Source organism: Typopeltis vanoorti, chromosome 7 (assembly GCF_054136105.1).
Source record: "Typopeltis vanoorti isolate ZY-2024b chromosome 7, IOZ_Tvanoo_1.0, whole genome shotgun sequence".
NCBI lineage: Eukaryota > Metazoa > Arthropoda > Arachnida > Uropygi > Thelyphonidae > Typopeltis > Typopeltis vanoorti.
Window position 1 is genome coordinate 30,963,465 of NC_143555.1, and position 12,766 is coordinate 30,976,230.

Below are 12,766 nucleotides of genomic sequence, written 5' to 3' on the forward strand. Positions count from 1 at the left end.
CTGGCACACTAGTGCTAAAATCAAAGAATCAGAGGAGATTCTAAACAAATCCATGAGAGGATTAGAAAAATGGTCAGATGAACTTAAACTCAAAATCAACCCAGACAAAACAAAACTAAGCACCTTTAGTACAGACAGGAAAAATAGACATTCCTACAGTCCCAAAGTCATGATCAACAATAAGCTAATTGAAAAAGTCACAAATCCAAAATACCTTGGTGTTACGCTTGATCAGGAATTACGTTTTGCACATTACATCTCTAACACTTCCAACAGAGCTCTAAAAAAATTAAATATACTGAAAAGGCTTTGTGGAACAAATTGGGGCGCAAAGCCAAAAATCCTCAAAACTATTTACACTACACTAATAAGGTCAATAATGGAATATGCAGCACCTATCTGGTCACCTTCGGCCTCATCGGAAAAGAAACATTAGACAAAATACAAGCAAAAGCATCCAAGATTATCATTAGTGCAGTCTCATCCACTAACAATATCAGAGCCTAACAGGAATGTGGGCTTGACCTGCTGGAGGACAGACGAAAATTTGCCACCATAAAATTCGTAAATAATATCGGAAGCTACTAAAGCGATCGTATCTCTCTAAAAACTTCACAGATCATCAACTTTACAATTAAGATGACACTATCAGAAAAGAAATAGGTCTTGATCAGCTAAATGCCCACATAAACAAAAAACCTATATTTTCCAGTCCTTTACCTTCAAATACCTCCATAAATCTAATCCTTACCAAACTCTACAAAAAAAGAACCAAAAGAAATGCTCAAAAAAAAAAAAAAAGGTCTAAATACTATCAACCTTCTTTCATCCTCCAAACAGGTTATTTGTTATTTTATTATTTGTCTGACGATAGATCATCAGACACCAATATGATTAATGGAGGCGCTGGTGTTCTCCTTCTACTCCCGAAAGGTGAAAAATTTTCAATAAAAGTTGAATGTGGAAGAATCGCTTCCAATTTTACCGGCGAACTCTACGCAATAAATAAAGCACTTGAAGCGTATTTAAAATTATCATTATCTCAACAATCTGAAGGAATTATAATTTACAGTGACTCAAGATCAGCTATGGAGGCAATCAAAAATGGCAATACCAAGCTCTCACAAGACATCCATAAACTCTTAAATCAACTAAAGTGTTTAGGAAAATATTGCATTTTACGATGGATTCCTACTCATGTAGGCATTGATTACAATGAAGCAACTGATAAATTAGCAAAAGAGGCCAGAGAACTCAACAAAGAAACTCACATGACAACTCTTGCTGATGCCAGTCACTAGCAAAAGTTAAACTAATTCCACTGAAATCAGTGATACAACATCAAATTCCCGAAATCAGTGCTGACAGAAAGACCTCCATCACGATAGCAAGACTACGAACAGAACATTATAGAGGAATTGAAGATCAGTACAGATGATACGAGAACATATAGAAACTGCAACAACTGCTCCAATACCGAATTGACACTCACTCACATCTTTACCTGTCCAGCAATTACAGCAGCCTTGCAAGAAATATATCCTAATCCTGAACAACAGCTCTATACAAACAAAAGCATCGACATAGCCAAAGCAGTACAAGGAGCACACGGAAACATATAAGATTCTTCAAAGGACAAGACAACAACAGTAAAGTTGTCCATAGCAAATATTTAAAGATGACTATTTGTTCCACTGTATACAAATACAGCAAGGTATTGTACAAGAAGTGAAAAAGCAAGTAATCTATTCTGCTGCTTTTGTTGGTATTAGGCAGAGGGAAAGGGGTTAAGTGGCTGGAAATTCTGTCATTTTGATATGTGATCTCTCTCTCTATGCATATATTTCAAGATGAACAGATTTAAGTGTCTCATAAAAGTTTCACAATAACAGTCTCAGATTATAAAATTCGAAATAGCTTTCAGAGTTCGTTGTGGACGAATTTGACGTTAAAAAACTTTGTATACTTTTGCATTTCTAAAATGGTGAAATCTCAGTTTATTTCATCAAGTTTGGGTAACCGACGTTTTTGATATTGATAGTTTATCACAGGATAATTTCCAGCATTCCCGACTTTCAACATGGATCGAGAACCTACAGTACATTTTTATATACTGACATTTTTCGCACTTAGTGCTTTTTTTGAAATTCACTGGTTTAAATACTCCGGCTTTCCATAGTAAACAGTTAAAGATTCAAATACCCCATGATCATATTGGGAAAAGTTAACGCATTATTATTTTGTCAATTACTGGAAATAGATGTTTTGAACTTGTACTCGGAAATAGTTGAGTTGTAATATGCTGGTTTTAAACATTATCCTAACGTTATATTTCTGATTTAAAGGTCTGTTTCAATATTCTTTTTTCTAACAACTGCGTTAATTTTTCTTCAGAAATCTGGTTTTTCGGCCTTGCATCCGCATCTTGGCCATTGTATAGCTGTTGGCATGCCCCCTAAAGGTGACGAAGTATCTGTAGATGTTTTTGATCTGTTGATGGGAAAAAAACTAAAGGGAACAGTTCTAGGTGGTAAGTATTAATATGAATTATGATTTAGTTCCTTCCTAATTAAAATGAATAATAACGTTACGCATACCTTTTTTTTATAAGGTAATCAAGTTCTCTCTTCTCTGCAAAAAGTTCCACTTCAATTTCAAAAGCAGATGTTCATTCTTAATACTTTCCTTTTCATGTTGTTTACCACAGACTAATCCTAGATAGTTTTTTTCCCAAAAAATTACATCAAATTAAAGAGCTCAGAAATTTAAACATATTGTTCTCTGAGAGGAATTCAGAAATTTAACCAGTTTATTTTTCAACAAAAATTTCCATAAGTGTCTACAATGCCTTTTAATGTATTATGAATACATTAAAATATTACAATATTAAATATTACATTAAATATAAAATATTACAATAATTTAACAATATTAAAAGGCAAATGCCTTTTAATATTGCCCTTTATAAATTTGCCTTTTTTTTTGTAGCACTTGCCATTGGTTTCAGGCATTAGGGATATTATATTATGATTCAGTACGCTTGATATCAAAAACAATACATTTCAAAGAACGAACGCATATAATAATCTAAGCCCTACTTTTTGTTACAATTGGAATCCATGCAAGAAATTCGTTTCTTCAAAAATGGAGTGCCATATTTGCCCACACCCGTTTGGGTGTGGGCAAATTCAAGGAGAACCGGCCTACCAGTCCGGAACAGGGGGATTGGGCGCCGTAGGTGCCGTGGGGGGAGTAGCTCCCTTAATATATATATATATATATATATAAGAGGCTCTGTAGCTCAGTGGATGTGGCGTTTGCACACCACAGTGCTTGACTGAACGAGGGAAGACTTGCTTTCGAATCTAGTCGGCGACTAGAGGAAATTTTTCTAAGCCTTTTTTTTTTTCGACCGGTTCCCGAGTTAGTCGATCCCTGGCACGGACAAGCGGGTTTTTCGTCCCGTAAACTCAAGAAATTCGACCGTAGAACCCATATTATTTCAGACATTAAATATATTGTGTTAGGGACCACGAGATGGCGGCACTTGTTGAGCCACCTCTCTTCACTTCCAAAAATCAGATAGAGCTAAAAAGAAGGTCTCCAAAAGTTAGATAGGGCTAAAACGGCCTCGCCTACTCCCTATACGGGAATAAAAAAGGCGTTAGCTTATTTTATCTACCCTATAATATAAAATTATAAGCCTTTTTGTGTCACGTTTTTTGTCAAGTTATTTGAAACGTTTTGAAACTCAGGGGCTACCCTGAGTGTCGATTCTTCAAAATTCGAGTCAGAATTCAAGGAGAACCGGCCAACCAGTCCGGAACTCTTGGGGGTGGGGCGTCGTAGGCGTCAGGGAGTGGATCCAACTGGTGTATATATATGCATATATATAATCATTAGTTACATTGACTCGGTGATTACATATGTTCATATTTTTTTGACTGACTGAAACTGAGAAAATAAGTTAATTTAATGGAACATACAGCATGTTTCGTCAAAACGACTTCTTCAGGTGTGGTAACACTTAAAGCAAATTAAAAAAAAAACAAAAAAAAAAAACATAAAAACATTGTGGCATTATAATATTTTTTTAAAATTTGCTTTAAGTGTTACCACACCTGAAGAAGTCGTTTTGACGAAACATGTTGTGTGTTCCATTAAATTCACTTATCTATTTTCTCGGTTTCAGTCAGTCAAAACAAGATGAACATATATATTTATTTATTTATTTCGTATATTTATGTATTGTATATTTAATGTATTTTACATAGTCCCGATACCAAACATGGAACTTTTTCAAGCCACTTCAGACCTCCAATAACCTGGCGGTGGTCGCACACCGGAAGATGACATTCATCTTTCACTTAAAGACAATTCTAAACATCCGTGCCCACAGCGAGATTGAACCCGAAGCTTGTTGGTTGGAGAGTGAGCACGCTAACCACTCGGTCAACCAGGCCGGCAAAATTGAAACTACTGCATGTGGTCATTGTCTTACTCTATTTACAGAAGCAGCCTGAATATCTTAAAGAAAAAGTTGTGGATTTCAAAAATATGCTCATAAAAAAATAAATTTAAATAAAAATTTTAAAAAACGAAAAAAGTATTCTGAATGCTAGTGTTTGCTTTCTTTGTTTCGAAATTCAGAGAAGAAAAAAAATACAGATTGAGAAGAAACAACTCCACTTATTTATTCTTTAGATCGATAAATTATTCAAAATTTACAAGCTCCTAATTATTTTAAGGCATTAAATTCTGAAACGAAGCTCAATATTTTTAAAAATTTAAATGAGAAATTACGATAACGAATATTTTTGAAAATAAAGCTGCAGTGTCTGTGAATTTGAATATCTGGCGTGTTTAATTTATATACGGGTCATAAAATTAATCCAGCTTTTCTAGAATTAGGTGTTATTTTTCGAATTACTATTAAGAAAATTTTTATTTATTTATTTTATTAGATTATAAGGTTCGTTTTGAGCTACCCCATCTAGTGGACTTGTACGTTGAAGGGAAACTGATGACGGACGATTTGATTACTCGCACTTTCCCTCTGGAAAGTATCAATGAAGCCATACATTTGTTGGAACAAGGAAAAGCGTAATTATCGAATTTTGAATTTACTTTTTTTTTTTTTTTTGTTTAATATCAACCTGAAATAATATGCTTAATTTGCTTAGAAATGTAATATTTATACTGATGGATTATTTAAAATTCACCGTTTTTTTCTCTGTAAAATGCACTAAAGAATAACCATTATGAATTTTTATCAATTTAAGAAACATTTGTTAAGCAGCGCCACACATGAAAAGGAGTACCTTAAATTAAGGAAAATGTATATAAAATGGTATTGCATATCTGCAGTTATTTAATTCTCATTTTATATATTTTTTGTTTATATTATTATGCATAATTGAAAGTAGTAAGCTCATTTAAGGAAACGGTTGAACAATTTGAGCAAAAACATGCGAACTCGAATCGGAATAATACATTTTACGGTCAACGATCTTATTCACAACTACAAATAAGTAAAACAAAAAATACACTGATTTCCATAATTAAGAAACAAAGAGAAAAATCGATAACTTGGGGGGGGGGGATAAGGGAAAAAGTCGGATATTACATAAAAAAAATTAATTAAAAAAAAAAAAAAGACTGAGTTTCATTTCGCTGTTATGAGCTAACAGAGATAAATGTATTTCATTTCATGGAGATGTTTTACTACATCTACGGTTATAAAGCAACGCATTTGTATTAAATCGTATTTTTAAAATGGATAAACAGCTATTGAATTATGCGGTCCCTCTTTTCCCGCTATCTTCCTTCATTTCGGACAGTCTCGGTGAAATTTCAGATGCACTAAACCACTTGAACCGCTAATTAGAGCAACAAACACAAATAAACAAATTCAAGGAACAAATATTCATGGAGAAAACGAAGCAAAATTGCTAGCTTATGCCAACGACATAACACACACACACACACACACACACGCACGCACGCACGCACGCACGCCAAAAAATGAAAAATTCATGGAAAAACAATAAAAACATTGGACTCATTCGCAAAGGACTCCGCTTTCAGGGTGAACGTGGCGAAATCTTGCTGTTTGGTGGTCGGCGTGTGGGAAAAGGAACCAAGAATACCGGATGCAATGTTGAGAAAAAACTACTTGCCAGTATTAGGAATAAAGACTGAAGGTGTAGGCACATATGTAGATCAATGAAAAGAGTTGTATGAAGCCATATTTAAAAAATAATAATAATATGCGAAATACACCTTTCCGTGAGAGGCAAAGCTAGGATTTGCAATATATACTTAGGCTCCAGACTGTGGTACAAAATACATAACATTCCATACCACGGACCGTGGACGGATAAAATTCATAGGCTCTTTGCAACATACATATGGAGTTCACAATATGAACCAATGCGCCGTACAACACTCTTCCACGAAATAGAAACTAGAGATCTCGGCCAAGTTAATATACACCTAAAGATCTTGATAATCAGAGCCATAACTGCAGTAAAAGCACATAATAAATCATACCACGGATACGCAATTGCTTTTCTATAAGTGTCTTCCTAACAAAGTAATCAGCTCTCTCTCTGCCGTCGATCAAAAAAAGACCACCCAGAATGTTCACTGAAATGGCTGAAAGATACCGGTTTATAGAAGAGAATTACGGCACTGAGAAGCTACTACATACTAGATCAAGAGCAATATATGCAAAGCTAACTAGAACCATTTTCCCAATACCTCAACATCGAGAACAAAAAAAGAGGGGAGATCAAACTGAGCTCAGTCTTAAACAATATATTTCGTCTTCCAATAAGTCCGTTCTATAAAACTTTTTTCTTTAAAGTTCATCATGCATGCTTGCCAACCAAAATGTGGATTGTAGCAAAAGGAATACCGCTGGATGGTCCTGCAACCTGTCAATTCTGTGAACAGCCAGAAACACTTTACCACATGATGATTTCTTGAAAAAAAAGCAGAAGAATTCTAAAGTCTTGTGAAACAATGGATGCCACAAAATCAAATAATGAATGAAAATCGAATATTTCGGATAAAAGAGAAAAATTTAAGCAGAGTACAAACAATCATAATTATTATAACTATGTTTACTATTTGGACATACAGGTGTGACCATATGTATGACAGAACACGTGGTGAAAACATCCAAACAAAATTTCATAGGTACCTTCAAGATGTCATGAGGAACTCAATCCTATTGAAAAGGATAAATGCAGAGGAATGGGAGTCCTTAGGAATTCACTTGCATTAAATTGACTAAGACTACCCCTCAGATAGCTGAACGGAAAGAACATCCAATTGCACTACGGAGGTGCAATGAGGTTTCTGGAAGTTTTCCTCTAATTGCAAATTCGTTACAGATTCTGAATTATATTTACTGCTTCAAGCTTAGCAGGCTGTATATTATATTACATTATTATTATTATTATTATTATTATTTTGAGTGCTACTGTTGAAAAGTACGTGGCTGTCGATAACATGAAACTTAAAATCATAATCGGTTATGTCGAATTTCTTATCTAATGATTTTGATTATAAGTTGTCAGTTACTCGCTCCAGGATTGGCATAGTCACTGCCATGATTCTTGATAAGTGTAAGCTGAAGAAATGCACAGATAATCGCTGAACAGATATTCAAGCATTGCAGGTTCCTCACCCAGCAGCCACTGTCAAAGTTCTAGTAGCCTTTTTTTTTTTGTTATCACTCCCGCATACCTATAATAAATTGATGCTTATGAAGACGCGAGTTTAGGTGGGAGCAGAGGGTAAGAGAGAAAAACAATCTGTTAACATTTCAGGAACCAGAAGCTGCAGTCTAAACAAACTAATTCATTGGGAATGAATTGTGATGCCGAAATAGTCCCATGTAAATATTTGAAAAAGGCTCAGAGAAGGAACAGTTTGTAAGCCAGTGAGTTCGTTGCGTCTGAGAAGAAGATCATCGATTTTCCAAATCATCTTTTGGACGACATTAAGAATTTTTGAGAGGTTTTTGGTGCACTACCCCATATGTGGAGGCAGTATCCTAAATGTCCCAAATAAAGATTGGGACATTTAGGATTTGTAGAGTTTAGGGCTAGATAAGAGAAAATTATGTCTTGAGTGAAAAAAGGATACTAAAGAAGCTTGAAATATGAAGCTATTATGCCAAGAAAATACAAACATAAATGCCAGTTTCAGAAGACAGATCTGGTCTTGACTGTTGAGCTGCGGCGTTATCAAAAGTAAACAATGGTGAACGAAGATTTTTTGGAGTAAAAAGATAGGATTTTCTGTAGCATCGAAGGTCACTTGGTTGTCATCACTTCACTGAATGATCGTTAGGAGATCTTTATCTTGGAATGGTGCATGTCCTGTGGTGAAAGATGAATCCATACTAGAAGTCACCAATTAGCTGATGTTTCTCCAAATGATAAAGCTGACCCTTAGTGATCTTTTCCATTACTTTAAAGCTCATTCAGGTGACAGCAGTAGCCCAAATATTTGATGGTAGACATATTTATTTTGAAGTAGGTTAAATATGATGTTGCTTACTAGCTGCGGGATAGATGACAGCTGAATATAACTGGGTGTAGAGGAAACCCTGTTATGATTTCTTTATTGTGTAATCCCTACGAAACTTTCCTTAAAAAATTATTGGAAAGGAGTTATGACAATGAATCGTTATACCTGCAAAATATTTTAATAAAGAAAACATATGATACATAATCAGTGCTTGAGAAATACGCTCGCCCACTAGTCTGTAGTGAGTAAATTTTGTTAGCTGAGGAATGCCTTTTTATTTAATAATAAACAAATAAATTGTCCAACAGCAATATCAAGCATTTTGTGGAACTTCAGTTTGACTTATTGGGACATGTCATGAAAATACTTCGTCTCGGGGATAGAGCATTTTTTTCCCGTGGTGATTAGGGTTTGCATAATTTGTAGATACCTGTGTGCATATTATACATAACAGAGTAACATAACTGTTGATTTAATAAAAATTAGTATCTTCCTCATTCAATGAAGATTTCTTTTTAAAACCAGAAACTACACCTAATGCAACTTTCGATGCCTATTTGCTCAGGAGAGCGCAGCAAGTTTCTGCAAAATCGTAGACTTTGATTATTTAGTAGTCATGGAAACCCTAGGGTTCCATGGATTAGTATTTTAAATATAATTTTTGGAGAGGATACTATTTGAACCAAGATCCTTTTTCCTATGCAAGTTGGTTAAGATTATTTTGAAACGTTTCTGAAAAAGAGCCACTAGAGACATGTGGTGAACCTGTCAGTGTATGGTTGGAGGTGATTTGTTTGGATTGTTTACGCAGAAGTTGGAGAAGAAGAATGATGCCTGGTCAGCTTTGTGTTCAGGTTTCTGTAGCACTATACTGGTGAGAGAGAGAGAGAGAGGGAGGCAGAACTTCAGATTGATGAAGTCGTATACCTATCTGCCATCTCAGAGGACAAGAGGCATAATAGCTGCTCGTAAAGGTCAGTTTTCTGCATTCAGCTCTTTTGAAGACAAAAAGATTTTTAATTGTTCTACAACTGTTGAAGGTTATAGAGTAGGCCAAGAATGAAGCTGTACTTATTATCTCTAGGCGCTCGACTGTTTCTATTTTCTTTGATTGCCTTGACAGAACTGTTGAAAAACATTGTCTATAATGGGATTTTCAAATCGAATTATATTTTATTTCTTTTATAAAATGTTATAATCGAATTTTGAATGTCATGGAAAAATGAAGGCTTTCATTTCAGTTATACATTTCAGGATGAAGGGAACTATAGAATTACCCATTTCATTGGACAATTCTGTAATTTAATCGGAGCAAGAATATATTATGGTCTGGTGAGTGCAAACAGTAATCTGACCCTGGAAAGCAGTAAAAGTCACCGATGGCAGTCATCTCACTTGAAATTGTTCTAATTGTCATGGACTTTATGCTAAGAATAGCTGAAAGAAAAGCAAGACATTCTACTTGAGATGAAACTTGTACAAAATACGGTTACGGTTATCAAGAATAAATGACTCCAGCAATCTACTAGGAGTAACTAACTCAAGAAAAGATCTAAATTATTGTGCAAATGCAGAGGATTGCATGGCAGTTAGTTGGTATAATTGGTAGAAGGGTGATTTTGCCTCACATCGTTCTTCAAATACTTTTAGCTTCTCAGCCACTCTGGTTAGTAGAATTACGAGGGTGTACTGAAAAGTTGTGATAATCACCATAAAAGAATTGAGGTAAAATTATATAACTTACACATTGTTCTACATATTCCCCATTAAGTGTTATACACTTGTTACATACAATGCTGCTACATCATTTGCAATCCTCTGAGAAAAAAAAGTTTTTCCCTTGTTGCACAAATTGGTCTATTTTTGTTCTAGGTGTTTATCAGAACTTTTCAGCTCACCTTCGTACAAAAGGGATCTAATTATTACAGTGGTATACATTGAAGTCGACCACACGCTTTAGAATGCAGAAGTTAGTTGAAAGAGACCAGAATGATTTATGAATTAATGAAGCGATAAAGAGAGCCTTTGTAGGTCAAAAAAGAGGAGATTCCAGATTTGCCATATTCATCTGATATTCCTCTGTCAAGGAATATCAGATGGACTCCACAAAGGCACAAATAGCATTCCTGTGACAGAAGGAATCACACAGAAGAATTTGTAAAGCCAACGTGGATGTTGTTGGAGCTGAACTTTGGAGTTCAGTCAAAACAGATACTTCGTATTCAATATCTGTCGTACATCATTTAAGTTTGCTTAATGCCACAAATGTTGAAGTGGATGTGAAAGAGATTTATTGTGGGATTTCGGTAGATTTTTGAAGAAACATTTTTTTTACATTTTGGTAAGTTTTTGAGAGGCATTTTTGATTCCACTGTTACGAGTATGGTGGTTTTGCGGATGTTAGAAAAGAGAGACTGGACACATTGCCCATACTGAAAGAATCCATCATCGTGCCATCAGCATGACCTCAATAGTGCCACCTGCATACCACATTCATCAGCTTTCCTCCAGGTGCAGTCTGGTAAAGTATGTGTTAATCCATTATAGTCATCTGATTGGGAAAATTCTTAATGCATTATTACTATCAGCTTCTGTTCCGAGGCGACCTGCCTGATGCTTCAAAACATATCGAAGTGTTGGAAAAGTGACATGGATTTATTAGAAGTTTGTTCTTGGATGATTATCAGAAGTGACCCTTTTCTTGTTAAAGGACGTGTAATCACAATTGTTAATACCTAAGTTTCTTGAGTTACAGACTGAGGTCTTTATATAAAACGCAGTTGTAAGCTACTTCAGTATATCTATGAATAATTTTAATTACTCCATAAATTATCAGCGATTTTCCAAGAATTATCCAAAATATTATATATGATATATATAAGCAAAGTGGATATTAGATCCAGCATTATTTCAAGGTCGAATACAGAAACTATGAAAGTTTCGTAAGTTGACCAAAGAGCTAGCAGGAATACGTTCCTCTACATCCCCGAGTTGCCTTAGTGCGGACTGCTTCAAATACATAAGCGCTGCCCATGCGTCTATATATTCGTCTTTTATTTCAGGCCAGTGAAACCTTATCAAAATGGACTAATAAAAGGCGAATATATAGACGCATGGGCAGCGCTTATGTATTTGAAGCAGTCCGCACTAAGGCAACTCGGGGATGTAGAGGAACGTATTCCTGCTAGCTCTCTGGTCAACTTACGAATGCTGGATCTAATATCCAATTTGCTGTAATTTTTGCATCGCCGAACTGAAGCCTTTTGGCTCCTTATTTTAGTAATTATTTAATATGTATGATTAGATTTTTTTTTTTTTGATATAACTAAGTCTGCTATTTTGTATTGTTACTTAGCATTATTATTTGTTTGTTATTTCTTGATATACTTTTTCAGAATTCGAAACGTGATTCTCTTTAAGTAAGGTATACACAATTTAGTTCTGCGTCATTTGTGTCAGATGTCAAAGAAGTAATACAGAATAACTATCTGTTAATGTGGCTTGCTGAATTAAACTTGTTTCATGAAAGTAAACTGTAATCAATAAAAACTAATTGCAATAAACAGTTTCGTGTTATTTTGTTCATTCAAAATACTCGAGTGCCAAAATGGTATAATTTTCTCCTGGTATCAAATTAATAAAACTCTTCTCGTAGCAGTTGTCAAACAGCAATATTTCCATACGATATACATTAAAAAAATTCACCTACACTCCACTGCATTAGGAGTTATATGAAATCATGTATTGACATGGAATGCCTGTGTGAAAAAATTAAAAACTAATTTCCTTTTATTCCTCGTATATATCCTCCCCCCCCCCCACATCCAGTTTCCGAGTTAGCCAATCTTTGGTATAACGTGATTTGTTTTTCTCTCTCCCAGAACCTGGTTTATAATTTGATATCTCAAACCATGTCACGGACACTTATCGTAATACTACTAGTGTACGGATTTAGGGCAATGAGATTGGACCATCATTTGTCTGCTTTCTGCCTGAAAAGCCTTGGCTTGTGTATAGCTTTCTCTTGCTGAGTGAAGACTTACTGATGGGGAATCCGCCTGCCTGTCTTCAAAACGTTAGTGCTGAAGTAGTTCTGTCTACTCCCTTTCGGGAGAGTTTATAATAATGAGTTCGTATTCCGTGAAGAAAGTGATGATAGATAGATTTTTCTCTCTGACTGATGAATGCATCTAGTATGAATGAGTTTGAGAAGGTACGATAG

General features: G+C 35.1%; 2 protein-coding genes across 3 annotated transcripts in view; both read left to right on the plus strand.

Moving 5' to 3' along the window:
• LOC150104557 (alcohol dehydrogenase class-3-like) overlaps positions 1-12,120 on the plus strand; it is a 31,671-nt gene extending 19,551 nt beyond the window's left edge. For both annotated transcript variants that reach the window (XM_090395773.1, XM_090395774.1), the window contains exons 9-11: positions 2,395-2,530; positions 4,965-5,103; positions 11,940-12,120. In XM_090395773.1, coding sequence (XP_090251899.1) covers positions 2,395-2,530; positions 4,965-5,103; positions 11,940-11,967 — 303 coding nt within the window. In that variant the 3' untranslated portion in view covers positions 11,968-12,120. The remainder of the gene's footprint in view (positions 1-2,394; positions 2,531-4,964; positions 5,104-11,939) is intronic.
• LOC150104558 (uncharacterized) lies at positions 5,262-6,990 on the plus strand. The gene is made up of 3 exons (XM_090395548.1): positions 5,262-5,350; positions 6,393-6,528; positions 6,775-6,990. Exons 1-3 carry the CDS (start codon positions 5,262-5,264, stop codon positions 6,988-6,990), a joined length of 441 nt encoding a protein of 146 aa, XP_090251674.1.
• Positions 12,121-12,766: the final 646 nt, after the last annotated feature.

Excerpts from the sequence above, each read along its gene's own strand:
- LOC150104558 (XM_090395548.1), top strand. The coding sequence starts at position 5,262 with ATGAATTTTTATCAATTTAAGAAACATTTGTTAAGCAGCGCCACACAT. Across the intron at positions 5,351-6,392 it reads AGGAAAATGTATATAAAATG|GCTCTTTGCAACATACATAT; the intron begins GTATTGCATATC and ends TAAAATTCATAG. Across the intron at positions 6,529-6,774 it reads TAATCAGAGCCATAACTGCA|AACAAAAAAAGAGGGGAGAT; the intron begins GTAAAAGCACAT and ends CTCAACATCGAG.